This window comes from Sturnus vulgaris, chromosome 1 (assembly GCF_052056855.1).
Source record: "Sturnus vulgaris isolate bStuVul1 chromosome 1, bStuVul1.hap1, whole genome shotgun sequence".
Lineage (NCBI taxonomy): Eukaryota > Metazoa > Chordata > Aves > Passeriformes > Sturnidae > Sturnus > Sturnus vulgaris.
In genome coordinates, this window is record NC_142243.1 from 42401239 (window position 1) to 42428197 (window position 26959).

Here is a 26959-nt window from a genome sequence, read left to right on the forward strand (position 1 = left end):
GTCCCTCAAAACCTAGGCCAGATATTACCAACCCTGGTCTCTGAATGCCTAAAGCAAGCATAAGCAAAACACTCTCTTGCTGGGCTCAAACAATGAGATGAGGGCTTTCTCCACATTAGATATAGATAAATAAAGATACTAGTGCAAGGAGATTGGATTTAGGCATGTTGGTTTTGGTTGTTGTTTTGGGGTTTTGTTCCCTTCTGTTATAGTTTAGTTTGATAGCAAACTGGCAGTGGAATAAATGGAGTAAATGAAAACCCTGCTTTTAAACTGAAAGGAAAACACTAGCAGCAGTTCACACTGCTTCAGCTATGATGACCCAAAAGGCACAAGAGCTGATCCAGCTTTTCTTCTTATATAGCCTCTAACTATAAGAAAAGCTCAAAGGGTGTTGTCTTGATACAAGGTGGATTTTAATAAAGAGAGAGAGGCACTGTCCTGGTACAGGGACAAGGGCATTGTCATGGAATCATAGGATCATAGCATCTGCTGAGTTGGAAGGCACCCACTAAGTCCAACTCCTGGCCCTGCACAGGACAACCTCAAGACCTCAGACCACGTGCTTAGTCCAAATGCTTCTTGAACTCTCGTAGGCTTAGTGCTGTGACCACTTCCCTGGGAAGTTCCAAGCCCAACGATTCTCTGGGTGAAGAACCTCTTCCTAATCTCCAACCTAGCCCCCCACCCCAGCTTCCCGCTTCCCACTTTCTTCAGTGCTATCACTGGTCATCAAACAGATCCATGCTCACCCCTCTACTTCCCCTCTTGAGGAAGTTGCAGACCATGATGAGATCATGCCTCAGTTTTTCCTTGATAATTTATTATTAAATACAGCTAGAAGTGTCAGTAGAAATACACATTTGATGGAAAAGTTTATCACAGATGACTCACACCCATTTATCAGACTAACAACTCATCCACTTTTTTTCCCCTGTAGAAGCATGTGGGATGAAGAACAATATGATTTTGGCTGAAGGCTGAGGGCAAAGGAATATTTGGAAACACTCATATTTCTGCTTTTAAGATCCCTCCAGGTCTATTATTACCTGATACATTGGTTCTTCCACACCTGGGAGCCTTCACAGACTTACTCCAAAGCTGTAGAGCACTAGGAGAGAGCAGTGTTGTTACAGATATGACTGAAATGTATGGCATTAGTTCAGCAGATAGTGGTGACAATAAGGATTCTTCCCCTGCACTCAGCAGTGGTGAGGCCACACCTCGAGTGCTGTGTCCAGTTCTGAGCTCTCCATTCAGGAAGGACATTGGGGTGCTGGAGCGAGTCCAGAGAAGGGCAGCAGAGCTGTGAAGGCTCTGGAGCACGAATCCTATGACGAGGGGCCAAGGGAGCCGCGGTTGTTTAGCCTGGGAAATGGAGATTCAGGGGTGACCTTATTGAAATCTCAAACTACCTGAAAGGAGGGTGTAGGAGGTGGGGACCAGCCTCTTCTCCAAGTAACAAGCAACAGGACAAGAGGACACAGTCTTAAGCTGTGCCACGGGAGGTTTAGGTTGGACAATAAAAGGAGTTTCTTCACAGAAAAGGTGATTAGATATTGGAATGGAGTGTCCGGAGAGGTGGTGGAGTCACCGTCCCTGGAGATGTTTAAGGAAAGACTGGACGTGCTCGAGTTGTGGTGTTCGGCCATAGGTTGGATTCGATACTCTCAGAAGCCTTTTCGAACCTAAATGATTCTGCGGTTCTGTGATATGGCACAGCACCCGCGGGGCTGTCTGCTTTGTTCGAGGGTCCCATTTACCCCCGTCCTGCCCGGGAGCCGTCGCGCCCTCCACGCCCGCCGGGGTGCGGAACTACAGTTCCCGTCACGCCGCAGGGGCGGAGGGAGAGCGGGCGATGCCCTGACGGCGGAGGCGGGAGCGGGGGGCGGTCGCCTCACGGAGCTCTTCGCCGCGGCCGCTGTGGCGGGCCGCGGGCGGCGCTGCCATGGCGCTCTCCGCCGCCCCGCTCAAGGTCTGCGTCGTGGGCTCGGGCAACTGGTGAGTGCGGCGGCCCCTGGCAGGGCAGGCAGCTGGGCGGCCGCCGCGGCCCGGCCTTCCCGGAGGCTGTACCTTCCCGGGCCTTGCTGTCGGTTCCCGCCCGGCGCCGTGGCCGCGCTGCCCTCAGGGGTGGCGGCCGTGAGGCCACCCGGTGCCGGCGGTGGAACACGGTGTCGCCGGGCCGTGGCGAGCTCTGGGTCGCGCTTCTTCAGTGCGGGAGGTCTCGTCCTGCCGTGCCGGGGGGCTCGCAGCCCTGTCCCCGGCTCCCTCGGAGCGGAGGTGCTGTCGTGACGTGCTCCTAGGAAGAAGCGGCAGAATTGAGCACGCAGCTTTAGTGTTTGCGAGCAACCGCGTGTCCTGCGAAGTAGTTGTTCTAGGATATTTTTAACCTGGTATTTCTTGTGTGCTTTGTCCGAAATCAGATGACGTAGACATTAAAGATGCTGTACATTTTAAACATTTGTTTTCTAACTACGCCCTGTGCGTAGAGTTCACTAACAACCTCACTTGTCTACTAAAGTGTATTCGGGATTTTCTGTGTTCCTGTGTGCCTGTTTTCAAAGACAGTTTAAAAAAGAATTGCGAGACACTAGATTATTTGAAATACCTCCCCCCCAACTGATTATGCTGGGGCACACTGAGAGCTTGAGACAAGGTTTTATTGCTGTCTTTTTCTCTATAATTAGACTTAAATAAACTTGCTTCTTCATCCTCTGAAAGCAATAGACTTACTTGACATCATTCTTCAAGAGGAATATCGTATTAATAACTCTTTGTCTTCTTTAGTTATTTCTTTTTCTTACACTAGATCTCTCTTTACATTGAATAAATTAAGTACAATGTCTTATAGAACTAGATCTTCACAGTTTGTCACTTCCAGTTACTAATGCTAAGCACACATTATTCACTTTGTGTAGAGTTTTAAGATGTTAAACTCAGGGACGTTCCGTGTGGAGCTAGGCACTGTGTTCTACTAAGACAAACTTGCCAGTCTTTTGTCGGGATGGTCGTAGACTTGTTGCGCACTCCATGCAGTTGGATTTGCTGCTGTTAAAAATACCAGCAGCTGCCAAATTTTGTTTTTCTTTGTGATCCCCGTGCTGAGGGAACTGGCTGATGTTTCAGTGCAGCATCTCTTGCTTTCCTAGCAGTAGCTGGTAAAATGTGTGCATTGCACTATATAGCACAAGGAAGATATGCAGTTAGACCGTTAGACCTCATCTTTTAGGAATGTTGTGGCTGTTATTCCATAGTTGAAGTCTAGATAAAGTTTTACAGGAAGTTTGATTCCATTTGTATTTGATTCACTGTTAAAACAGTTGCAGGAGCAAAAGGATTTGTAGATCTGCATACTAGCAATAACCACATGCCAATATTTGTTTTCACCTCACTGGATCAGTTTAATAAATAAGAAAAGTTCCTGCCTAATAGGATGAGTTGGTGGCAAAATGCCCATATCTCCTGTGCTGAGAGAAAGAAAAAAGCTGATTCCTGGTAGTAGCATTCTCTCTTTTGGGGATAAATATATTTAAATAACTTACAGCTTAATTCATATGCAATGGTAAGGTTTTTCATGTCAGGAAAGCAGAAACCAAAGTAATAAAAAAATGAAAATAGTAATTTTTGGAGACGTAGGTGGTTTCTTCCTCAAAGACTATGGGATAACAGACACCAAACCCTGACTGCAAAGAGCACTGTGATTCAGTAATATATGCAGCCATTGAACTAAATTGGACTAAATTTATATACCTTTTAAGTGCCTTTTGAACGGAGGCCTGCTGTCCTAAAATATTTAATTAAAGTATTACTATTTAATGCATTAAAGCAGGTAACTAGAAAGAAATTGAAGCATTTATAAACATCTGATCGTTGATGCTTGGGGATTATATACTTTTGAAGCCTGAGTTATAGGAGTATATGATTGGTGGTGCCTAAATTGTAAGCATTGTAAGTAGTTGATCTGAGTGGGGTTTGACATCTTGAGCAGGTTGGAGACAGTGGGTTTTGGGATTCTGTGTGAGCTGATTCCATCAGACAAATCTTTGCCTTCTCATAGCCCTTTAACCTCTATCTAGGATGAAAAAAAACCTAAAGGAGCTTGGCAGGACAGTAGTTTTAGAAGAGTTAAGCCAGTCACCTTGGTTGATTAACTACTTCCAGCCAGACTTGTTTGGTTGGTTTGCTGCACGAAGGTCACCTTTACAATGAAGTTGACTTGGCAGGGGTCACTTGACACCTGATGGAAGATCATGGGACAGGACAGATGGCTCAGCATGGAAGAGCAGGAACTGTGCTGTCTGCTGGCCTTGCCCTTTTAGGGTTGCTCAGCTGGTGGATAAGTGATTGTGTTAGGATCTTTTAAGGGGATAAAGTAAGCTGTCTGGAGTGTGGAGAAGGTACACCTTGGGAATATGCCTTGGAGCCCTGGCATTCCAGGACAGTGCCCAGAGTCATTTACAGCACTGCAGGCTTGTTCAGATAACACTTCCAGGGCAGGTTAATGAGATGTGCACAGCCAGAATTTATCCCTCACTGTTTTCTTGGAACCAGTTGTTAATTAACCTGATTACCAAACTTGAACAGAAACTGTAAAATTTGGGAAGAGATGGGAAATTACTGGACAGAGGAGCTTATGAAGCCAGGAAGTTGTAGAAAACTGTGGAGAACTGTGGCCAAACTGAAGTGGTTTTACAGGGACAATGGTAGAGCTAGATGATTATATCATTTGCACTTGCATGTTTTGACCACCACTGCTGCTGTTATCAGGGCAAGTTAAGGAGCTTTTTGGCTTTGTGCTTTAGTTAAAAAGTGATGAGGGGAAAGCAGACCAACTGTGAAATGCTCCTAAAAGAGTGGTTGCAACAGCATGGGAAATGGTGAACCAGAAAAGCCAGTCAGGAGAATCTTCTTGAATTCAGAAACTAAGACTAGGAAAATCTTCACTTTTCTTAAAACTGCATTCAAAGAGTGGAAAAAAAAAAAAAGACATCTCAGGCATTTAAGTGTTAAATAGTAATGGAATTAATGTCTCACTTAAGGAGTACACACTGCCAGACTTTCTGCTGGCAGACTGAAAATCCCAGCCAGAGAGTTGCTGAATCAGTTATTTCTGTCTTGCTCTGTCACCAGCAAGCACAGAGAATGTGTAGTGAAGTTCCAAACAGAAGGCAGTGGGTTTGCCCGGTTCCTGACTTTGTATATAAATCTGTAGGAGTAAACGTGCTTTTGTTCCAGGAGCTCGAAGCACTGTCTGAGGAGCACATACCTGTGCTGCGTTGAATGTGAGGTGTGCTGTTCGTGTGGATCTGACATTTGGAGGGTGAGCTGTATACCAGTGCAGCAGAAACTGCTGGATGAGCTCGATAAGAGATTGCTTGCAATTGTCTTCTGTATCAACTCCTGAACCCAGGGTCATTTTTAGTGTGTGAAGTGTTATTAGAAAAGTAAATGCCAGTCTTTTAAGACACACAGTTTTAAGATTTAACTATAAAAGATCTACTGAGGGTACTAAATTTTTTTCCTGCTAAGTGACCTTAGCCATGTGATAGCAGGCATCTTTAATACAGCACAATGAGTTGTGTCATATCAGAACGTCTTGAAGCAGAATGAGCCCGTCTTGTTTAGTTGCCAGCTATGGGTTTATTACAAGCAACATCCAATATAAATTTAGGGGATTGTGTGAGTATAACTAGATTGGAAAAGTATTCTTACCTCCTAATAAAGTGTGCAGTTTACACACACCCACACCCACATCCACGTAGGCCTCAAATCAATGACTCTGTGTTTTTATCACATCTTTTAAAATTTTTTGTGTCTCCTTATTAGGTTATCAGTAATTATGAAACTACCTCCTATCCCAGGAAAGGAACTTAGGTTAACTGGTTTAATAGAATGATGAAAGGGAAAATTGTGCTTGTTCCTACTCTTGTAATTGTGATTAATTTCGTTATTGCTTAGAGATTTGAGAAGTAAAATTGATCACTGTAATACAGATCTCACTGTATGCTGTTCTTGGAGACAATATGAGGGTAACAGTCTGCCTGCAGTTTCAGAGGATGCTGTTACAATAGTTAAGTTCTCTGAGGTTGGCTGCACAGCCATGAAGCTTATAACTTCTGCAACATATAAATGGTTCTTGGCTTTCAATGCCTGTCAGTAGTGTACAACAACTTACGAGTCAGTCATCTCAGCAAAGAAGCTTCTCATCTTTGGTAATAAAGGTGAAAAAGACACATTTAATAAAATTTAGTATGTCGCTTTTATCTCAGCTTTGAAGATACTATGAATTTGATTTGAGGAAATACAATAACCTAAACTCTCAGTCGATAACCAAGAAGAAAACAAAATAAGTAAGGATGTTTCAGTAAATGCTTCAGTCCAACCTACTCTGGCTGTAGTTGAGAGAAAGCAGCATGTGTGACTTGTGTGTTTTTTCATTTATTTTACTAGATCAAAATGCTATATGGTAACTGGTCAAATAATCTGTGAAATTGTGATTGTTTTAAAGACAATCTCTTTTTTTCAACAGCAAAATCAAGATTTTTTAAGACTACTTTTGTTTTCTTTTGTTGCAGGGGTTCTGCGGTTGCCAGAATAATAGGCAATAATGTAAAAAAATTGCAGAAGTTTGCTTCTACAGTGAACATGTGGGTCTTTGAGGAGAATATTAATGGGAGAAAACTAACAGATATCATAAATAATGACCATGAAAATGTAAAGTATCTCCCTGGATACAAGCTGCCAGATAATGTGGTAAGGCTCAAAAGCTAAATTATAGTTAACGGAGCAGAGGGAATATTGCTTGTGCTGTAAATGGAGTTAGAGGTTTGTTTTGTTAGCACCTCTAGGGTTTATAATATTTCAGACTATGCTATTTTACTGATGACATCAGAAATTTGAACAAGTAAAATTATGTAACTATGCAGTTAAATAAATCCAATGCACTCTTTCTTCTTTGGTGTCACTATTGTCTTTATGTTATTCTCATTTCTGTATTAGAAAGCAAATGTGAAAACAAAAGCAAGATTAACAGCTTTGACTATACCCATTAAAAAAAAATTGGCCTCAACCTTGGATTCTAGCTGTTTGTCTGGGACGTTTATGCTGCTGTTTCTTTTCAGTGATGAAACTCAGTAGTTTGTAGTTTTCAGCATAAGACCAAACGGCCGGGGTTCAAGTACAAGATCAAACTGGGAGATTCATTTTGGACATTAGGTGGAATTACTTCACAGAAGGAGTGATTAAAGATTAGAATGGGGTGCCCAGGGAAGTGGTATTTGAGAAAAGCTGGATGTGGCACTCAGTGCCATGGTCCAATGGACTGGGTGGTGTTCATTCTAAGGTTGGACTCAGTGATCTCAGAGGTCTTTTCCAAACTAACTGATTCTGTGATTCTGCTTTTATAACACTTGTGTGTAGTGTTAATTTTGAAAAATTATGCAGCCTTCTCTCCCACAACTACACAGGTTGCTGTCCCAAACCTTCGTGAAGCGGTACAGGATGCAGACTTGCTGGTTTTTGTCATTCCTCATCAGTTCATCCATAAAGTCTGTGATGAAATCACAGGACAAGTACCCAGGAAAGCGCTTGGCATAACTCTCATAAAGGTACAATAAATACTAACTGAGATTGTGTTGTGAAATCTTCTAAGACAAGGTGATTTGATATTTTGATGTGCAAAGTCTCCGTGCACTCTTCACTTGATTGGTCCATTAAACCTTTCTAAGTGTAAGATTAGAATTTGTCTTGGTCATTAGTGGATTGTTACACAGCACTTGCAGGAAGAGGAAAATGAGGCTCTTCACAAGACTTTTAGAAAGAAAGAGGGAGTCAATATGTTTTGCACCACTAAGCTTTCCAGTCTTTTATTTGTTGTTTCCAAAAGCATCATTAGATGAAGAACAGAGAACAAGCATAATGGTTTGATTGTTAATGCACATCCCACATGCTGAGTTCATTATTTCAAGAACTGCTGAGAGAATTTCATGTGACTGAGAGGATAGTGCTCTTGTTCATGTCAAATATTATGTGCAACAACAGTCTGTTCAGCATCGTCCAAAGAGAGTTTGAGCATAGGAAATAGGAGAGGGCAGAGGTGCAGGAGGCATTTCACTGGAGTGTTTGTAGTGTTTTGCAGAAAAATTTTAAAATGTGGATTAGTTTATACTTGGGATTATTTTTGGGTAGGTGGGCTTTTTTCCTCTGTATGTTTAGCTGGAAATAATAGTCTATTCCCACAAGGTTTAGAAGATTCTGGCTTCTTGTTGCTTTGTAGGCCGTTTTTTCAGCACACATTCCCTGGTTTCCTGTCTTTTCTGGAAAATGATACATTTATGTATCTGTGCTCAAAAAAGAACAAAAAACCCTTATCACTGCGTACTGCAAGCTTGTCTCTTTAGATTGGCTAACAAAGCCTATCAAATCTATTGTTTTGTCAGTGCTGACTGGTATATTGCTGAGATGTATGAAAAAGTAGTGCTTCCAAAGTGTTCTTCCTCCACATTGTAGAAAAACTCATATCATAGAAGAGTAAAAAAGGCAGTGTTAAAAGTGCTCAAGAGAAACTTTATTCTCCTGTAATTTGCTAAGTATGATTTATGTTCTCCTAGTGATAGGAATAACTAATGAAATTGCTAGACTAAATGAGGATTCATGTCAGCATATGTGAAGTCAGGGTTCTGGGCCTATATTCCCTTGGAATTACTCTTGTGGGTACTAGTGGCTGTATTTGACCAAAAAGAACAAAAGGGGAAGGAGGGGGTAAGGGGAAGAAATACTTACATTAAAAAAAAAAAAAGGCAAAATTCTAAACAGAGAGAAACCACGAGCAAAACAAAATGTCCATGCTTAGTGTAGTGGTGGAAAGTGAAATTGTGGCACTTGCCATGCAGTGCACAGTTGGCTACTGGGCATTTTCCCACTGTCACATGCAACACTGCATCCATAGGCAGCCTTTCCAAAGAAATGCTTTGAGGCCCCTTCATATTTTGCAAGAGAATGCAAAGTACATGTCAGTTTTTATGAAAAGACACAACTGTGCATCATTAAAAGTATCATTTGAGAAGAAGGGGTAGAGATTTAACACAACAATTCATTCTTTCTTCTATTTTTGCATATTCTTTAGGCATGCTGTTTTCATCACTGTCATTGTTTTTGAGTCTCATGCTCAATGCTAATCCTGTAAAAGTGGCTTGATAGTTAAAGTGCAGTTCTGTTCTGAAAAATATTATTCGTGGGACATCTCGTTTCTGTGCTTTCTAAATTGATTGTTAAGTTAGCAGTGTGTCATCTTTCAGTCTTTTTTACTTGGTTTTTTTTTTCTTTCTGACAGTCTAATCTTCAAGCAGAGCCTAATGTCTGACAATAAAACTGAGTCTTTGGGAAATAAAGACGTTTGTCTGCTGGTTAATATGCATTTCCATTGAAACATTTGCATCTATGTTGCTTTACATTAGCACTGTGTCTATGAAAACCGAACAAGTGGTTGTGTGGCTGTGGGAAGAGGAGCCATATAAAACTTAGAGTGCAGTACAGCAGTGAGCACAGGAAGCAGGAGAGCTGAAAGCAATTCAAAATACTCTTCAGGCAACCTCAACATCAGCCTCATTTTCATTTCCCTGTTACAGGCCCCAGGGATTGCTCTGACAGGCATATTAGGATGTAAGCTGTAAAGTCACTTGCATTGCCTGCAGACCATCACTGCTCGGTGAAAATGCCCATGCTGGAGTCTTGGTTTTGCAGGGAGGAAGGGGTGTTTGGTTTTAATTCTGTCATTCAGTATTGGATTTAACTCTACAAGAAACAGATACAGCTCTCCTTGACTTTGTCAGGAGTTGCATCTGTTTCACAATGGAGCAAAATGTGGCACCTAAGCCTTTCTGGTCTCCTTTCACTTACATGAATAATTGTTGTGTAGGTACTCACATTTTCGGAGTTGTTCCCAATGTGTGCATACTTTTCTGTTTATTACTCTGTTTATTATTGCCTGCTTAGGAAGAGGGGCCTTACAGTTATTTTGTGGAGACATATTTGGCCCTATGAGGGAAAATGCAACGTGTATTATGTGCTTGCTTTCAGGTTGTCTCTGTATGACTCATTAAAGATGAGAAAGCAGAGCTGTGCATTAAGTGATACACATAGAAAAATAATGCAGAAATGCAAGCACTAGTTTAATTGGCAGCTTTTACACAGGCATTTTATACAGACATTTCTACATGTCTCTTGATTGCACCATGTTATTTAAGGAGCAGCACCTTTAACCTGTGGAAGGGCAAATTACTGCCTGCCTGAAATGTCAGTACCAGCAGCCTACAAAGTGTGTATGTATTTGTATATATGGAAGTAATACAGGATCACACTTTTTGCATATAAATCATAATTCAAACTTGCCAATTCCCAAAAGTATCAAATCCTCAGCATTAAAAACGAGTATTGTATAAAAGGTGGTATACTATGGGAAAGAATGACTATTTCAATAGCTGGTCTGCCATACCCCTGTAATAAAAGCTGAAAAGGATTCTGCATTTAGCAGGCTGGGAGAAGAGGGTTTTATGGGAAGAAAGTGGTGTCATTTGGAGTTCTAGTTCAGGCAATTCAGGGTACCAGACTGTCTTGTTCTCTGCCGCATTAATATGTGCGATGATCTTTTCTAAGACCCTAATTCTGCCCTTTTTTCACACTTTGTAAAGAGTGCTTTGTAAATACAGATTAAAAATATTCTTAGAAGTTAAATTATTCTCAGTTGTTCAGCTTTCTACATATCTGTGAATGACTGTTCCATTTGTATTTCTACTAGTAAACTGTTGTTGGTGTTACACACTGGAGAACCTGCCACTGATATTTCAGTTCAGGTATCTCGTCACAAAACAAATTATTCAGATGCCATTTTGTGATTTTCAGTGCAATTTCAAATCTAAGTTCAGCTCTGGTTCATAACTGATGAATTGGTTATGCTTCACTGATTAAGGATACATTAATAATAAGCACCTGATTTCTGAACTAACAAAGCAGAATGTTCAGCACTCCTTAGAATCAGGTCTTTGAGGATGAAATAAAAACTGGTTTCATCATCTAGAGTTTAGTCCTAAATCTTAAGGTGCTCTCTCCTACAATTCTAAGACATCTTGGAGAGGTCAAAATAGCAGAAGTGTCTGTGGTAGCACACCTGTCATCTTTAGTCTCTGTCTGAATAGGCCTTGTGTCATTTCTCACGTCTGAACAAGACTAATTATGTTCTGCTTGCATCTCTACTGTGCTTGCCTAATGAATGACTTTTAAGTAATTCCATTTAATGTTGGCTGCAGGGAATAGATGAAGGCCCGGAGGGACTCAAACTGATCTCTGACATTATTCGAGAGAAGATGGGAATAGACATCAGTGTGCTGATGGGAGCTAACATTGCCAGTGAGGTGGCAGCAGAGAAATTCTGTGAAACCACAATAGGTACTGTTCCAAGTTGTAAGAATATTTAAAACATGCTCCTGTCCTCACAGGTGCACACCAAATAGCTCAAATTTCATTGTTTTCGACCTTAGCTGACTGTTACCAGAAGCTGTTAGTTGAATTTCCTAGAATGTTCACACTTCCAAAAGTACTAGGACAACACTAGGAATAGAGGAAGAGAGAAGACCATAATTTTACCTATTCTTACTAGGGTTATAACCTTAGCATGTGAAATACAAGCCTGTTTTTTATCGCCCTTCATATAACAAACTGCTTCATTTTATTACGGTGTTTAAGATTTTTCTTGGGTCTGAATGGCTTTATATGGATAACCAATTACAAATTCTGTACTCCAGCTCAGGTGCTATGGTCAAAGATGGTACCTTCATGCATGTTAGTTTTGGTTTGACTTTTGGTTTTTTTTTTTTAAGGTATCGTGTTTTAATTTCTCAAAATACTTAGTTCCCACAAAAACTAGAAATTGTTTTAGTTCTGTATTGGTGTCTGCACACCTTTGCAGCATAAGGATGTGCCTAGTCTTGAATTTTAAAGTTTCTAGAAGGGTGTGTGTGTGTATATGCATGCAGATACTCATACTTTATTGCACAGAGTTCATATTATGGGTTTTTTTCAGTGTTAATTTTTACAGTTTTGTGCACTGCCAGCTTTGTAACATCTCGTTCACAGCTTTTGCATTGAACTTAATTTTGAATGGTTGAACAGCATCTTAGTGTTTAGAGACGATTGTCAGAGGCAGCATGCTTGTTTAATAAAGCAGCTTTGATACACCTTTATCAGTAGGCATTTTTCTGGAATGCAGACTTTGAAATAATTGCTAGAATTGCTCCTACCATATTCTTAATTCATCTCTGTTTGATTAGCTGTTCTTTTTAAAGACAGTGATCAAAAAATGGACAGTGTCTAGAGAGTTAACGGAATTGTTATTTAGAACTTGTTGCTGAGCAGACAATAAATTGTGAAAAAGTACTGAGTAACTCAGAGCAGAGCTTTTAAGTGCGATGTCAACATGTGATTGGTCCCTTAGAACAGGGATTTTGTTTTTGGGATTGAGATAGAACAACCTTATCTCTGCTTTTAGGCATTTTGACTTGCACAGGAAAGGCTAATTAACGTACAAATAAATTATTCGGGTTTTTTAGCTTTCCTTTGTCTCTCTCAATAGGCTGCAAAATCTTGGAAAATGGCCTTCTGTTCAAAGAACTCCTGCAGACTCCAAACTTCCGAATAACTGTGGTAGACGATGCAGATGCAGTTGAGCTGTGTGGTGCTCTGAAGGTAAGATTAACAGGCTGCAGGTGATACACAGATGAAATAGTGATCCTTGTACAAAAAAAGATTATTTCCATTTGAAAAAAATAAGTTTATTGTATTTTATATAATATAAAATACATACATATATAATTTATATAAAACTGTCCCATAACATTTCCAGAAGAACCAGATGGGAAATGAGGGAGCAGCATTTTCTGAGAGCTGACTTTTAGATCTGTGTCTCACCATCTGTCAGGTTCTCTTTCTACGTCTTCCACTAACCTCACACAGTCATGAAGCAAGTATTGATTTCATCTAACTGGCTGATATATTTCTAAATCTATTTTAGTTCCCTTTTTCTTTTTGCAACAGTGTGTTCACGAAAATAAGGGGAGAAAGAAGTTGGCATTAATGCTTCGTATCTCTTGACAAAACTATCCCCCTCTTCATTAACTGAAGCAATGTGAGCACTCATGTTTTATATTTTGTGGACATACACTACATAATGCTTGTGTGGATAACCATATAACAGAAATAGGAAAAAAGGTTTTTTGGACAGTTACTCATCCAAAATTTTTTTTCATAATAAAATTGATGCTGACAGGAAGCAAAGGCTAACTTAAACATTGTAATTGGCTATTTTTTCAGGTTAATTTACAGGCCATTTGTGAAGGGGAGGTATTGGTTGTTTGGCACCCTAGCAAACAGTACAGTAGTTCACATTCTATCTATCCTGAATAATTTCTGATGGGTGTAGTAGTTTAATAGTTAATTTGGCTTACTTATTTATTTTTTGTGTTTTGGATAATTATTTTGTCTGCCTTTGGTTTTGCTGTTGAAATTTTGTGTAAACTGAATTAATTAGCTTGCAAAGCTACCACACCAAGCAATGATGTCTTAAGACAGTAGATAGATAACTGTAATAGCATATTTTTTGCCATATTAATTTCCTTAATTTAGTCTTGACAGCCGTCATACTGGAAGGCCTGAGAAAGAGGAAGTTATGGGTCTGTGCACTGATAGGATTAGGTGTTTTGAGGCAATGTGCTTTGGAGTTGTTGTATAGATAGCAATTTCTTGAGATCATGGAGTTTGTAATTCAGCTCCACAGCCATTGCTTTAAAATGCTCTGGTGATGTGGGAGTTACCAGAACAGAAATCCCTGTGTACAGACCCTTGAAAAAGTTTTGCAGATTTATTTTTCTTTGAAATCTACTTAGCAGAATGTTTTTTGACTAGCTTAAATTCTTGTCTGATAGAGGAGTTCTGTCCCAGGAAATTTTTATTCAGACAAATCTCATGAAAGGGCATTAGAGATGAGCACACCCATCAAACTGGGCAGGTACTCAGCAGACACTCAAAACTCCACTGTAAAGGTCTAAGTCAGGCAAGATACCGATATTTCTTTGGAATTGCAGTAGAATTTAAAAAGATTGTTGTTTCTTGACCTGGAAAGATATGAAGGTGAAACTTTTGAGGTTTTTTGTAACTTTGCTTTATTGCTGTCTTCTGCTTCATTATTCATTATGCATCCTGCAGACTGAACTGTCTAGTTCTATTTCTAAAAAGGGGTTTATATTCTATGTGCTCTAGTAATTTCATATTGATTGCAGTATATTTTGTTAATTGAATTGAGATTTCCAAAAAATGTGTGGTGTAAGGTCTAAACAAAAAGTGAATTAAGGATAGATTAACTGGTTTAAAATACTGTGGATTTCTTGCATAATTAAAAGGCAAAACTGGTATAAAGTGGCATAGATGCATCATTCCAGTATAGGTGATGTCTTTAAACATACAACTCTGCCTAAATCTAAAAGAAAATATTAATAAAATTGTATTTTTAAAGCAATTTTTCATTTAAAACCCTTTCTAGTTGATCCTAAATCTTGGCAGCATGTAAATAATGTCCTGAGCTATTTTACTTTCAAAGACTGCAAAATTTTATTAATTCATTGGGACCATGTCTGACTCTGAAAGAAAATAAAGAAGCTAAAATTAAACCTATGAATAAGATTTTATTGCCATAGTGCAAAGCAAAATGCAAAACTCATGTGAATAGTGTTTTTTCTTAGAAGCTGTACATATTTTCTATTAGAAGAATTGTTTGCTAAGAGTATCAACCAGAACTTCACTTTTTTATCATTCATCTGATAGTTTTTGTAATAAAAATTTGAAAAGTAGATGTCTTTTTTGTATTTTTTGAGAGTAAAATCTGATGTGTAGCTTCAGTCAGCTGACAGTTTGTTAAACTTGGAAAGTTACTTAAAAAAGTTTACTATAAAAAAAATAGTAAAAATTAGCTTTGTTTAACTTCCTGGAAGGAGGAAATTCCAATTTCAGAAGGTGACAGCATCATGTTGCATGGAGAGACAGGCATAAAAAGAGAGGCTCTACTCTCTTTCCATGGCAGTGCCAATTCAAAATGTCAGTAGTGGCACTGCAAACCACAGCAAGGAGGACAGGGGTACATAGGCAAACGTGTCACTCCAGACTGTCTTTTTGGATGTGGAAATGATAAGAGCAATTCCTGTGTTGGTATTTAAAGGATGAGAAACTTGTTCAATATGAGCAACAGTATATTTTCCTAACTTCTGCACTTTTCTGGAAATACCACCTTAGGAAAAGGAGACTTTCCTGGTATTACTGGCATAATGGACTGGCTGTTAAAAGCCTGTACTCTACCTCACTTTTTATTTCTGCCTTTCTAAACAGGGAAAATTTTCAGTGTGGGTGGTAAAGCCTGGGGAAAAATACAGAAGGGTAACAAAGAATGCTCTGAGCACAGCTTTCCCTTAGAATGATAATTATAGGTTTGAAATTGGTTTTTGGAAGCCTATTTGAGTTCAAACTGTAATATTAGGTTGTGCAGCTGGGTGATCATAAGAGAGCATGTGCTTGATTGCTATTTATATGTGGATATGTATAGAATATCCACTTCATTCACTGTATCTGGATTTGTGACAATGGGCTGGTGGAGATAGAGTGAAGTGCAGAAATCAGTGCCATGAAAATGCAGTCTTGTGTCAGCTTGGAGATTGGCTGAATAGACAGTAGCAGTGACTTTACAAAATCTAATGGTACTGAGGAGAAACAGCTTTCTACCTGTTTCTAACCTGGTTGTTGGAACAAAAAGTGCTTGGCATGTTCTTTGTGAGGATATTCTTTTCTTTTGAGGACTGATGAGCATTTCACATTTGTCAATTGACCTTATCTAAGGGTTGAGGGCAGAAACTGACGAAGTTGAAATTTGGGTAGTTGTTTCAAGGTGCCCAGTTGGTTTTACAGGCAGCATGACTCAAGGCCACCTACATGTACACCTGCCATTTGCCAGATGATGAATGGGCCTTCCTAGGAAATGCTTAAAAACTGAGCTGGGATATAAACCTGGGCACGTTCTTGAGAGGCCATGTAAACATTGGTAGCTGCAATCTCAAGGGTAAAGTGTACCCCAGTTTACCTCACTTACCCAGTGCAGCAGTGCCAGGGGTGGCTGAGAGGAGGAGGATTGAGAATCTAACCTCTGGGTATGGCAAAAGAGCCATGCTTCAGCTGCCTGATGATCAGGGCTCTGAAGAGCTGAAAGTCCTCAAGTGGCAGCAGCCAAGGACCAAGACAGATGTGAGTTACTGTAGGAAGGAGAAGCTGCAACAGCAGCTGTGGTTGCCTTTCAGGTTGCTTCAGGCTCATCTAAACTTTCTGGCTCCAGCTAAGCCTTAAGTAAAGAAGTATAGTGATGATTTACTGTTTACCAGGTTATGTAACTCACCATTGTTACTTGCAAAGTGCCTTTAGGGCAGTCACTGTTGGATAGTCAGTCTAGGTACTATAGAAGTTGATTGTGAGAGTTTTTTCCTGAGATTAAGTGGAAATGAAATTCAAGTTCGCCAGGAGGAATCAAACAGTTTATACTTAACCTCTCTGACAGTCCTGCTGATTCTGTCTTTGATTTTTTGAGTCTTTTCATTTGACCTTTTCTCAGCCATCAGGGAAAGCAATGAGCTTCTCCAAGTTCATGTGTAAACAGAGGGAAAGCAGGCTGTGCTGAGCTGTGACACTACCTCAAGGAAGGTGAAATAACATTTCTGCTTAGTTCTCTTATGGATCCATTTAGTTATGGAGAAGTAATGGTTGCATTAGAAATGGCTGCTGAAGCTGTCTTCATGAGAACTCCACAAATGTGCTGTACGCTGGATATTGGATACTTCTGAGCACTGACTCTGTAGAAGAGCAATCTGTTAGCAAAGTCTGCAGACTTGTTGTCCTTGTTTTCTTGTTCATCTGTTGACCTTGCATTTGTGACCTCTTGCATGTTTGCAGCAGGTCGTATGCAAGTAAAGGACACGTTCTCTCATTTGTTCTGACACATACTGTGAGCACTGCCTGGCATCAGCATTTCTTTTTTCATAGCTTCACTATACCAGTGATAAAATAACAAAATTCATTCCTTGCTCATGTTCTAGAATAACTAGGACTAGGACTAACACCAACTTCAGGATGCCAGAACAGCTCACCAGTTCGGGCAAAGTATTTTAGTAGTTTAAAACCATATGCAATATAAAAACACGTTGTATATCATGGTTACAGGATGTGTGCTTTTATGTAAAAAGCTGTTAATGCCGAGATAGGGGAAGTGTGTTGCTTAAGCGTGTAGTGATTTTGAGAGCTCTGAATGCCTCAGGCTAAGAGGAACATTCTGTCGTAGTCTTTTTGGGGTTATTGTGACAGTATCTTTGAAACTGTGGAACATGTTTGTCAGTAGGCACTTGCTCATTGGGCTCTCAGACTCCTATGTGTGCATGCAAATGCAGTCAGTTTCTAATCTCACAGAAATGTGGACTCTCTCTTCTTGCACACATACAAACCCACTGCATTTGCAGGAATTCCTGTAACTTCATGTTGTGGCTTAATCCCAGCTGGCAACTGCATATCATGCAGCTGCTTACTTACTAATCCTCTATCCATCAGGGATGGGAAGGAGAATAAGTGGAAAAAAAGTAAAACTCATGGGTTGAAATACAAGCAGTTTAATAATGGAAATAAAGGAAAATACAATAACAAGAAGAGCAGTAGTAGTAGTAAATGTAATGAAGGACGGAGTGAAAACGCAAGAAGAACAAGTGATGCACACTAGAGTTGCTCACCACCCACTGACCAATGCCCAGCCCGTCCCCAAGCAGCAATTGATGGTTCCTGGCCAACTGCCTCCAGTTTATATACTGGGCATGGCGTTCTGTGGTATGGAATATCCCTTTGGCCAGTTTGGATCAACTGTCCCGGCTATGTTCCCACCTCCCCAGACTCTTGTTCACTTCCTCACTGGCAGAGCATGAGACACTAAAAAGTTCCTTTCTTAAAGCAAGCGCTACTTAGCAAACAACCAAAACATGTTAACATGTCATGTAATGTAATGTCAAAACATGTTAACATGACATGTCATGTAATGTGTTAACATTATTCTCATACTGAACTCAAATCACAGCACTGTACCAGCTACTAAGGAGGAAGTTAACTGAAACCAGGACACTTCAGGTGTAGTCTTAGTCAACAGCAGCATTCAAAATCAACTATATGAGATACAGAAGGATGCTTTTGCCAGGTCAATCACCATTTCTACCTTGTGTACTTCTCAGAGGATCGCAATAGTGATAGTGCCACTAGGCTTTTGTGTGTTGATTTGTGTTTTGTTTGTGCATCTTCCTGAAGCAAGCTGACCTTAGTGCCTACAGTCAGAGATTTCAAGTAACAGTCTGTTTTGGTCTTGTTTGGGGCTGAAGGATAACTCAGTTGTACGTTTTGTGAGATGCTTTGTCGTTGTTGTTGTTTTTAAAGGAGTACCTCATGTTTGAGCAAAGTATAATTAGGCACAAGGCAGTTGTCAGTTGTCTTGAAGGATTTAAATAAATAAATAAATAAAACAAGATGGTAGATGTTGTAAATTAGTAGTTGTGGCCTGAGGGATATGTATACCAGAAAATAACAGTCTCCTAGGCATGGGGATGTGTTCTAGAGCATAATCCCTTGTCTTGTTTCTTCATTGTTTGCAAACTGTGTAAGAACATACAATGGGAACATTGTCCAAACAAGGAGCTCAGTGTTTTAGAGCTGGACTCACGACTCTCCTTGTTCCCTAGCCCATTTCCTCAGAAGTAACTAGTCTTAGTATGACTTACTTTAAAGAGTATTTCTGTTGCTCCAAAGACAAACACTGCAAAAGGTACAAGTAGACAACAAAATACCATAGACCAAATTGTATTGTAAATTATGATCAAGTAGACTGCTTCAAAGTGGAAAGTCAAGCAGACAAAACTGGAGAGAAGGGGAAGCTTTAGTATGGTAGTGTTCAAGAAGTATATGGAAAAAGCCCAAAGGCTGCTCGTGTTTGTGTTTTTAGCTGAGTGCTAAATATTTACAGACTTCATATACATGTAAAATCCATTTGAATGGATTATCCCGTCTGAAAACTTCTAAAATGTCTGTTTGACTTCCTCTTGCTTTTGCATCAAGTGAAAAAATATTAGAGGTTGCTCTACAGGAGATGTCTAATGAAAACATACCTTGACTGAATCACCACAGCCAAGATCCAAGCCAAAATTATTTAAACAACCAAATTTTAAAGTTGTCTTGGGCTGCTTCAGGTCTAATGTTGGGATATCTGTCTGCAATTTTTAATATCACCTTTAGACCTCAGCTAGCTGCTCAAAAAGCAATTACTGGTCTTCTGGCCTAATTTGATTAAGAGTCACCTAGCCATGACTGGCCACACAGCTCTGCAGCTGTCTGGCATTTGTAGTTCTTGCGGTCCAAAACCAAACCAGCTGTTAATCATCTGATTGTTTTCAGTAACATCTTCTGATTATTGTTCTTTCTTCATCAACAGTTAAAGCTGATTTCTTAATTTTATTTTTTCCCTGCATTGGGTGCTACATTACGAGCCATAATGTTGATTCTCCCTTGCTTTCTGTTGAGGTCAGTGCTGCTGCTGTTGCATCCAGGAAGATATTAACATTCATTACTTCCTTGCTTGCTTTATCAATATGCTAGAGTGCCATTTTTGGAGGGTTTTGGTAGGGTTTGTTGTGTCAGATGGATTCTTTTAGTGGGGATAGTGGAATTGTGGCTAGTGTCTGCTCTGACTCCCAAGCCAAAAAATAGTTTTTATGGTCACTTCATTCAAATGTGTCTTATCAAATGTCTTATGTTCTGTAACCGAAGCAGGGACCATATAGCTGAATGTTAACAGCACATTCTTTGTAGAAGGCTGTCACCAGGTCTAAGGAAAAAGCAAACACTATTTTTGCTAAGGGAGGTTTTCCTGTGTCATGAACCTTTTGGGAATCCTTTATTAACTATTATGGTTATAGAAACTGCATACTTAAAAGAGCTGGATACTATTGGCTTAGCTGAATTTGGCCCCTTAGCATGTCATCACAGAAGTAATTAAATGCTTTTTAGCTGTACTATTGCTTTAATCATAAAGAAAATCTGGATAAAAGCACTATAGGATGTGCTAACTTCACCCCTACCTCAGGGCAGGAATAGCTCAATCTAGCTAAAACCTTGTTTGGGTATAGTGCAACCTGTATGTTCTTAAAGATGGTCAATAATAACAGCTCCATAGCTTCAGGGGCAACTTATGTCAGAGATTTAACTATGCTTTTATCCTTGGAAATGTAAGACTTGCTGTACTTGTTTTTCAATTTTTTAAGGGTAATCGCATAGACATCAAAATGCCAAAACCAAAATAACCCAAACTAACAACCTAGTGTTCAGCAGTGAAGTGTTTGCAGTTCTTAAGGACATCTATAAACAGTAATTGAGTCATTTCCCATTTCTCTTCCTCTTAGAATATAGTAGCAGTAGGAGCTGGTTTCTGTGATGGCCTTTCCTACGGTGACAATACAAAAGCTGCTGTTATTCGCCTTGGCCTAATGGAGATGATCGCCTTTGCCAAATTTTTTTGCAAAGGACCGGTTTCTACTGCCACTTTCCTGGAGAGCTGTGGCATTGCTGATCTCATCACAACATGTTACGGTGGCCGGAATCGACGGGTAGCAGAAGCATTCGTTAAAACTGGAAAGGTACCCTTATTCACTGGCTGAAATCTGTTCCTCTAAGTGCTGCCACTCCTTGTTTGCTGCAGTAATAGTAGAGTTATCTGAGTCATGGTAGCTCACTGAGTGCATACCCTTCTCTTTCCTCTTGTTTTCTGAGTCTGTTGGCTAAAATGAGTGTAAAGGAGCTAAAAGGTAGAGGGGATGGTGATTTTTTTAAAAAAGTTTGATAGATAAGACATTGTGAGATGCAAATTTAAGAATACTTACAAACAAGAACATAGGAGAATATTCTATATGCTCTATATACTCTGAGTAACTTTTTTTTTTAATCCAGATAATGTTGTCAGGCTTCTGAAAAGTTTATCATAGCTCTCCTTTGCTTTTTTTTTTTTGCTTAGTCTATTGAAGAATTAGAGAGTGAAATGTTGAATGGTCAGAAACTCCAAGGACCACAGACTTCTGCAGAAGTGTATCGCATCCTGAAGCAGAAAGGAATGCTGGACAAGTGAGTAGGAACAGATAAAACAACCTCCACATACCCCTTTTTTATCTCCATAATTCTTTCTGCATATTTAGTTTTGATATCTTCATAAAAGTCATAGCCAAAAAGAAAATCATTGTAATAACAGTAGATGAAAACTTAAAATCAAAGAGAGAAGTGAATAGACCCTGAAAATATTATTGATGTAGATAGAGCTATTTAGTGTGACGTTAAATTTGTGAATGTCTTTCTGTATGCAGAGTGTATTATTGTCTTCTGCTACTACAGAAAAGCATAGCAAGTGTGTTTTAATATGTGAAAAGAAAAAAAATGCATGAAAGTCGAAGTAGAGCTTCCTAAAGAGACACTGAAAAGTTGCTACATCTCGTTTCATAGTAGGAAATTCATTACTTACCTCCAAGGAGAGGAGCTTGGTGATCATCTGAATAGAGTGACTGCCTCCACCACGTGGATTCTAGCTTAAATACTGCAGTTCTCTTTCTTAACGTGACTTCCAGTTTGCTGTAGGTTAAAACCTCCCATCTACCTCTGTATGTCAGGAGGTGTTTTTTTGTGATATGAAATAAAGCAGATTGTCGTGGCTTGGTTCACTTGTATTCAAGTCAGAACATGAATGATTCCTATAGCCACACACACAGTTGTCTCCTTAGAAGATTAAGGGATGGATTTATGTGTTCCTGTTTGTAAAAGAAGAAAAAAAAAATTAGAAAACTGCCAGTAAAAAGACCAGGCCTCGTTACTTTGTTTTTTCCAAAAGCATTTTTTGAAGTCTAGTTTTAATGGATCAGCTGCATTAAATGATTAATGTTTTAATATTATCTTTGGATGTAAGATACTTAAGTCTGTCTCCTCAGTGTACAGTAATTAAGCTAACTGCAGAAAAATTAATTAAAATGTTGGCTTCATTCTTTGCTGTTTATGACTCCCTAAATGAAACAGGATGCTGTGTTTGAGGGTTGTTTTGTATCCTGTTTTATCTTACAACAAATTGCATACATTATAGATGATTTTGTGGTGTGTTTTTGATGAAAGACATGAAAACAGTGTTACTAATTTCCTTTTGGTATGCCAACCTTCATGAAAGGTCTCGTTTAACAAGACTTTTGAAAGCAGCTTTCAAAGTGTTTTTCAAAAACTACTGCTTTAAAACCTAAAACAATGGAGCAGCCATGGTTTCAAAGTGACGAGGTTAGAGTCTTGTCAGGGTAGAATTTCATACTCTAGTCCTAGAAGATTAGTCCCAAGGCTGTGTAAAAGTGTGCAAACGTCAAAGTTCAGCAGAAGAGCCTTGGTAGCAGGGTTGATGTCTGTTGATACTCATGGTGCAATTACCTTTTTTCAACAGTTGTAGTCCTTGCTCGCTTGATGTGCACAGGCCTAAGATGCATTTGGAGTTTGCTGGCCCCAAGCCTGCAGTCAGCCTCAGTACAGGTTTCTCCATGTGAAGTGTGGCAGACCTGTGCACAGTAATGATCTCTGGGATAAGCAGCAGGACTTAGGCAACAGGCTGTGGTTTATAGTAGTGGTGCTTCTTCACTGCGAATTAACTGCCATTAACTGTGCCTAAACCTGTGGAAAACCTGCTTTTTCTTCAGAAACTTCACCTATTTTGTCACCATCTCTTGCATAGACATAACAAATTTTATTAGTGTCTACATGTGAGCTTTTATGGTAACAGCAAATTTAACCCCCTTTCAGCCCAATACATCACACAAAGTGAGTGATAAGTGAGGTTTGCTAAGGAATGCAGAAGTCATTGTGTAATTTTTTTTCTGCAGATTTCCTAGTAAGGGTTTTTCAGTCTAAGCAGTTTAGCATTGGCTTTTGAGAGAGCAGCTATGTGGCTATATGATGGTTTTTTCCCACCAATGAAGCAGAAGCAAAACTCAAGTCACTCTAGTTCAGGGCGATGTGCTGATAGCAGAGTTACTGCAATGTAATACGTGACAGCAGAATGTATAGGCCATCATATATGGTGCTCAGTACTGCTCAGCACTGAGATGTGCATTACAGATAAAGCTTTAGAGGGACTGGTGGTACACCTTTCCTAAGGAGAAAATCCTAGTCCAGATGTATTCTGAATCACTTAACTCTCTGGGATGGACAGAAAGCAAATACAAATTTCTATAAAGTATCCTAGTTTTATTGAAGATAAAATTATCAGAGAAGCCTGAATAATTTGGAGCTTGTTGGAGATGTGGTCAATATTAAAAAAAAAAAAAAAAGTAGGTGTGGAATTTTGTATTTCAAAATCCAGGTTTAATTTTGGATTCTTATTAAAAACTTGACCTTCCATGTATTCTTGGGTCGTTGTTTTGTCATACTTTGTATTATCAAGTTATTGCTTGATATAGAAGGACTGCATAACAGATGTGCCAGCCATCCTTTTTAACCACAGATGGGTACTGCTGTAAGAACAGCCAGGAAAATGTTTTAAATTTATTTTTTAGATCACTTTATGGTGCCGTAATGTCTCAGGCTCCATTATAGCTAGCTAGGCTTCTGAGAGTCACTGTTTCAGAGATGCGTGCAGGTTCTGTAGTTATGCCCCACTTTTCACCCCGGAATTTGCACCTGACAAATAGAAAAAATAAATCATTTTTTCCACATCTCCCTTTTTCCCCCACCCTCTCCTCACCCCTTTATACATCTTTCATTTACAAAAATGTTACAGAATAAATTTATGCTGTGTTCACTTTGCCCACCCTCTTTCCTCAGGTTTCCACTCTTCACGGCTGTGTATCAAATCTGCTATGAAGGGAGACCTGTTAAAGAGATAATATCCTGCCTTCAAACTCATCCAGAGCACAAGTAAAATCCATCAGACTGTTGTACTAATGCAGCTTTCTGCCTTTCGAGTTCATATCTGGGTTCAAGTGGATGTAGCTATCATTAAGCTTTGTTCAAAGCTGCTCTTAGGCAACAGGAACAACGTGAATGTCTCTGAGCGGGTATCGGTGTTTGTTACCCGGCCTGGTTTGATACAGCATGCGGTGTTGGCTTGGTGATTGTCCTTTTACTGGCTAAAATGCAACTCTTTTAAGATACACAATACAAAAGTTGCACTACATGCCTAGTATATATACACAAGTGTACTTTGAGTTTGCTCCTACACCATGAAACACAATGCTTTGTTGTCTCTTATTAAAACCTAGTCCACAATCCGCTGGACACAGTGGGAAGAATCCCAGTGGTTTTGATCAGAATCAAGCCTGTAAGCTTGAAATATTAGGAATCTATCTGTTAGAACTTTGTTTTATTCTGTATGCACAATTAAATGTTAACATTTTGCATGTTTATGGCTATATTAATTTAAGCGATGTTAATGCAAAACAAGTTGTAGCAGTTATTTGGGGGCTACAGGGATATTTCAGTGAGCTTAGTGAAGAATATTTTGATTGATGAAAGTCATTGAAATTGTCAGGCTACTTTGAAACCAATTTCTAAGTGAATTTAAAGTTTTTAATTACACTGTTTTAAAGGGAATATTCTAGAGGGGGATCATTGTCTCCCCTTCTGTTTTTTAATCCTTACGTTTTTGTATTTCTCTATTTCTCCCTTACTATTCTTCAGTGTTAGGCTCTTGTAGAATCCCATTTCCCGAAGCAAGCCAGAGATGTTGACCTGGGAGTTCTGAAACCTAGAGCCTACAGTTCATTTTCTTGTTTTACCTGTGATTGTTCTTCACTGGTATTGTTGGTTGAGTGGTGAAGAATACCCTTGGGTATCCACTGCTCCAAGTTTTTCTGCTGTGTTTTTAGCTTAACTGCAAAGTGTTGGGCTCCCCGGAGCACTCCAAGGAATGTCAGGGGAATTCCCTGGTACAGCACACTCTTGTGTTGTCAGAAGGGTTGTGTGCCAGTACGATGACTGCATTCATTTCAGTGCCTGCCAGTGACTGGCACGTCCACTGGGCTGTAGTCCTGATCCAGTCTTCCCAATTCTGGAGTTAGTCTTTCACTGAAAGAAACTTTTATGGGTGCTGTATTAATTCCTTTACAACTAATCTCCCAGAAAGCTTCTCAAAGGCGTCCATCTCTTTTATTCCCTAGAGATCTCAACTAGGTTTTTTTCAAGAACCTTTGTTTTATCCAGGGAGGTTAATTTTTTTTTTTAATTGGAGAATCTGTGATTTTATTGAATTTAAAGGGGGACTTGGTTTGGTGGGTCTTTTTAGATTTTTTTATTTTAAGATTGATGCAAGAGAAGATAGTTAAGTAAAATCTCTTTTGCTTTTCTTGTGTACTAAAGTGTGGGGGGGGGTTTTGTGAAATATATGCTAGGTGCATTAAGAGTGGACTCCTTTTTCCAACTGGGAGACAAGGGTTGGCATTAGAATTTATAGAACAAGACTGACCATCTGCTCTGAATATCCATGCCTAACATCTGAGCAGTTGCTCTGTTGTTCACTGTTCTCAGTGGTAGTTTTAGAACAGAAATCATGAGCACACACCCATCCTGAAACTTTAAGTTGTCATTCAAAATTTGCTAAAACAAAGAGGGTGGCTGGGAATAATTATCATACTTACATATGGATTACCCTGAAACAGGGAGGCTTTGGGGCAGCTTTGTGTAGACAGGAAGACCCTTCCACATTTTTCGTGCTCCTGTATTGTTTTAAATTAATATTTGGAAGATCTCATGAATGTCCTTAGATATTCAGGGATGTGAAAAGTTATTTTGCCTTACTTCTGATTTAGTGCTAAATATAAAAGATGGCCAGAAGTTAAGTGACATCAGACATTTGTGGCAGTTGGGAACATCACTGGTAGAGCTGACTTGGAGCCAGCACTCTGCTTAGACGTTTAAGAGGATGTTTTAAGGTTGGAAGCACTGTTATGCTAACGCACACATGGAGCATACACTCCTCATTACTGCATAACTTTCGGTGTGTTTGCTTATGCTTTGTTTTGTTCTGGTTTTTTAATACCAAATCGGTGGCTTTTTCTTTGTATGTGTACGTGTACATTATATATATAAACTTTTTTTTTTTACATGCAGTATGTAAGACAGTAGCATTTTGTAAGATACATAAAGGGCTATATGAGCTAAACGTGGTAAATTAATATATATTTTTAAATTATTTCTTTATTATTCCAATACTACTTCTTCCACTGAAACTCCCAAATCTTAATTGTTCTTGTTTTGTAGAGAAGCCTATATTCTAAGGCAAATCCAGAGAAAAGATTTTAATGGAATTCTTTCCTCCAGTCTGTTACAATATTCTTTTTTTCAGACAAAAAGTGAGGTTTCAGTAACTAAAATAACTAAAATAGTTTATTTAATTTCTACTGATAGTTCACTATTTGCATTTGCTTTTCAGTGCTGGAGAACACTCAGCTTGGCACTTGATATTTTTCCCCCACTAATACTTACTTCTCATTAAAAGACTGTGACATGGTACTGGAACTGAATGATTAGAAGCCTGCTCTGCAAACACTCTGTTTTGCCTAGTACTGGGATAGTCTTACTGAAAACATTAACCTCTGTGTAAGGGGGTCATAAATTTATTAATTTGAATTAATAATTCTTGGTAACTAATTCTTGGTTGATGAACTTTCCTAAGGAAGGGATTACATTCTAATGATACTTACTCAATTTGCCCTCGTCATATGTACTGATTTTGTTTAGAGATGTTGAATGTATACCTGTTTGAAGTACAAATAAACATTTTTTGTCTTGGGAATCA

The 26959-nt window shown here is 39.3% G+C and overlaps 1 protein-coding gene across 1 annotated transcript; it reads left to right on the forward strand.

Moving 5' to 3' along the window:
• The first annotated feature begins 1844 nt into the window (after positions 1-1844).
• Positions 1845-26959, forward strand: GPD1L (glycerol-3-phosphate dehydrogenase 1 like). Its single transcript, XM_014884064.2, has 8 exons — positions 1845-2001; positions 6576-6753; positions 7467-7607; positions 11304-11442; positions 12626-12738; positions 20559-20792; positions 21167-21273; positions 23989-26959. Exons 1-8 carry the CDS (start codon positions 1949-1951, stop codon positions 24083-24085), a joined length of 1062 nt encoding a protein of 353 aa, XP_014739550.1. The 5' UTR covers positions 1845-1948; the 3' UTR covers positions 24086-26959.